This window comes from Diachasma alloeum, unplaced genomic scaffold, assembly GCF_001412515.2.
Source record: "Diachasma alloeum isolate Michigan unplaced genomic scaffold, Dall2.0 Dall_scaffold_00321, whole genome shotgun sequence".
Lineage (NCBI taxonomy): Eukaryota > Metazoa > Arthropoda > Insecta > Hymenoptera > Braconidae > Diachasma > Diachasma alloeum.
Genome location: NW_021680460.1, coordinates 14,131 through 17,386, shown reverse-complemented (window position 1 = coordinate 17,386; position 3,256 = coordinate 14,131). Strand labels below are relative to the sequence as shown.

Genomic DNA, 3,256 nt, shown 5'->3' with positions numbered 1-3,256 from the left:
TTGGAAAAGGAATGTAATTTTTTAATGAAATAAACAATAATTATTCTTGGAGACCAAATATCTTTTTATTTCTCATCGCCTGCATCATTATTATTATTAGTGCTGCATTCTGCCTTTTTTGTTAAAGAATTGAACATTATGATAACACCAAGTTTTAATTCCTATAGAATACCAAGCATTGGTATAGCTGGACTCTTCTCCCTCAGATCTGGCCCCCTCTTCCTCTTCAATCCGTTGCTCGTTGATGGGCCGTCATCATCATCAGCATCATCATAAGAACTACTCCATCGATCTTGGATGAAATCGAGGTTCACTCTCACTACCATTTCTGCAATACACTCGAGAATCACATTCAATTTTTTTGAAATATGGCTGGGCAATGGCAGCACAGAATCATCAGATTCTTCTTCTTCATGCCTTTTCCTCAAATCACGGTGATTTTGCACGGTCCAAAGACAGGACATCTTTGATAAGACTCCAGATATTGTCAGGTGGAAGATCAGCAAAATACGTCTCAACTAATTCTTCAAAATAGAGAGAGTACGGTGGCGTACTAATCAGATAACGCATATCGTCTATCGAAAGATCCTCCATGATTGCAACTAATGTGACCTCTCGAAAGTGCACCATTTATATCCTCTGACTCCCCACCCCTACTCTCCGTCGATATAATGAAAACTAGTGTAACGGAAATTTGGTTGCGGGAAACGATGGACGTTTCCTAGAAAAGCGTCTGCACTATCAACCGAAAAATTCTTCTTAGAAACAATTCCCTAGCAAAAATAATTTGATTTCAGAAAAATCTTATATGGGTGATCAACTGTTGACTTCTCCGGTCCATCATACGATTATGCACTGCTCTCAGCTGATGAGGTCGAGAAACTCGTACGTGTCTTCATGTAAACACCTTTACTCTAGCGATCCACNAGGCAGCATTCGGATGCCGACCCCCCACCCCCCCGTTCGCCATTCTCAGATGGGTCGTTTTGGACGTTTTTTATCCAGAACCGGCCTTACTATACTACTTTCATTATTGAAACATGTAATTCACCCAACAAAAATAGTAGCTTACAAAAATTGTACGTGACAAGTGCGATTAATAGTAAATGTTTTCGAAATGAGAGCCATCAACACTGGCGCAATAATCCAAACGTTTCCTAAAACTGTGGAATACACGTTCTAATGTTTCCTGTGGAATACCGTGAACAGTCATTTTAATGTTGTTTATCAAATTTTCGCTTGTTTTGGGCTTACTTGGGTAACAAGAATCTTTTATGTAACCCCACAGGAAATAATCACATGGATTCCAATGTGGTGAATAGAGTGGACAATCTATTCCCCCTCCACAAAATTTTGAATGTCCCAAACCAAGAACTCGACCGCGATAAACTGTATTAAGAATTTCAAAAACTTCGTGAGTACGGTGGGGAGCTGCTCCATCCTGCATAAAATAAAACCCATTGACGAGCCCTCTTTTTCTCGCATGAGGGAAGAATTTTGTTTCTAACATCCTTTTGTACTCATTGCCGGTGACGGGAGATTCGAAAAAATGTAGATAGACACCCTTCATGGAGAGAGCAGTCCAAACAGTGACTTCCTGTGGATGAGCAATTTCGTAACCAAAAAATTAGGTTTTTCAGATCCCAAAAATCTCAAATTATTTTTGTTCACGTAGTTGTCTAGCCAAAAGGGTGCCTCGTCAGAAAAAATAATTGCTGTTTGAGGCAGCTCGCCATTTTCGAACATTTGTGTCATTCTTTCACAAAATTCCTTTCGTCTCAGAATCGCCTCCTTTGTCAAACGCTGACACATCAATATTTTATATGGATGAAGTTTCAAAAAAACGTGGAGGATGCGATGCAACGTTGCTTTGGTCTATTTTAAATCTTGAGCGGCTTTCCGAATTGATGAGTTGGGATTTGCCTTAAAATACTGTTCAACTTCATCGAACTTCTCTTCTGTTGCAGCAAAGAATGAGGGACCTGGAAGAGTAGCTCTACGATCATCCAAAGTGCTGTATTCCTCAAAATTTTCAATTATTCTAGAAAAAGAATATTATCATGACTAGAAACCAACGGGATTTCTACGAAAATCTGTAATGTGCTTTGTTGTGTCACACAATCAATATGAAAAAAAATTTATTCTAACCTCCTCAAAGTGGTTTCGCTAGCAACTTTTTTGGATCCAAATTTAGTACGAAACCCCCGAAAAGCTTCACAGTATTTTTTCCCTCTCGAATAGAAGCACTCGATGAGATATCTTTTTTCTTGAATTGTCAAATCACTCATTACTGCTAACAAACTAAGGCTCCTGCTACAGTTGGAATAAAACTGACTGGCCCCTAGTAAATGTAACACAAACGTAGAGTCAAGGTTATTTTGGATGAGTCGGCAGATAAGTTTAGTTTTCACACATTCCTATGGGACACCCTGTAAACCACTTTTCGGCACATATAAGACCCGGAATCCTGATTGTTGTAATCCGAGCGACTCACTTGAAACCAAGTCGAAAATCATCTAGAATCAAGCCAACGTCGACTTGAATAAGTACTTTCTTTGGGTATGATAAAAATTTTGTAGCAAGCCATCTGTTTGAGTGTAATGTGACGGTCATACGGTAATTCGGTTATAATTTGGCTGCGATAAAAATTGACATTTTTGTTTCTGTCTGTGATCCGGACGATTAGATGACGTCAAATTCGAGTACTCTTAAATGAAAAATTGATAACTTGAGTTGAAACGTCCACCATTCAGAAGTAAATGAGACTGCAGTGTTGATTATTGATTTCATTTTACAGTATACATTTTTCCATCCAACAAAGAATCCTGGTATTACGTACACCTGGTATAAGATGTCTGGCAATAAATCCAATTACGTTCCGAAATATCTTTGGGACTTCACAGAGTGGTCACAATGCGATGCAAAATGTGGAGGAGGAACTATGATCTCAGAGGCATCTTGTATCGAGCAGCAGAACGGAATGGTTTCAGCGAGCTTTTGTGAAAAATTACCTAAGCCAGAACCAAAGACAAGAGTATGTAATGAGGATCCATGTCCCGCAAAGTAAGTTGAAAACATTTTGAAGAAGAATTTATTCCCTTCGCTCTTGTACATGAATTAACACTTCAGATGGAGAGTAAGTCAGTGGAGTCGGTGTAACGCATGTGATGGTAAAAAGGGTACGAAACATCGGAAAGTCCAGTGCGTAAAACCTGCGGCACGTCCTGGTGGTGAGGATGTCCAAACGGATTTCAAA

At 39.3% G+C, this 3,256-nt stretch overlaps 1 protein-coding gene across 1 annotated transcript in view; it reads left to right on the top strand.

The window, feature by feature from the left end:
* Positions 1–2,851: 2,851 nt before the first annotated feature.
* LOC107040132 overlaps positions 2,852–3,256 on the top strand; it is a 2,004-nt gene continuing 1,599 nt past the window's right edge. Inside the window, exon 1 of the mRNA XM_015260074.1 lies at positions 2,852–3,034. Coding sequence (XP_015115560.1) covers positions 2,852–3,034 — 183 coding nt within the window. The remainder of the gene's footprint in view (positions 3,035–3,256) is intronic.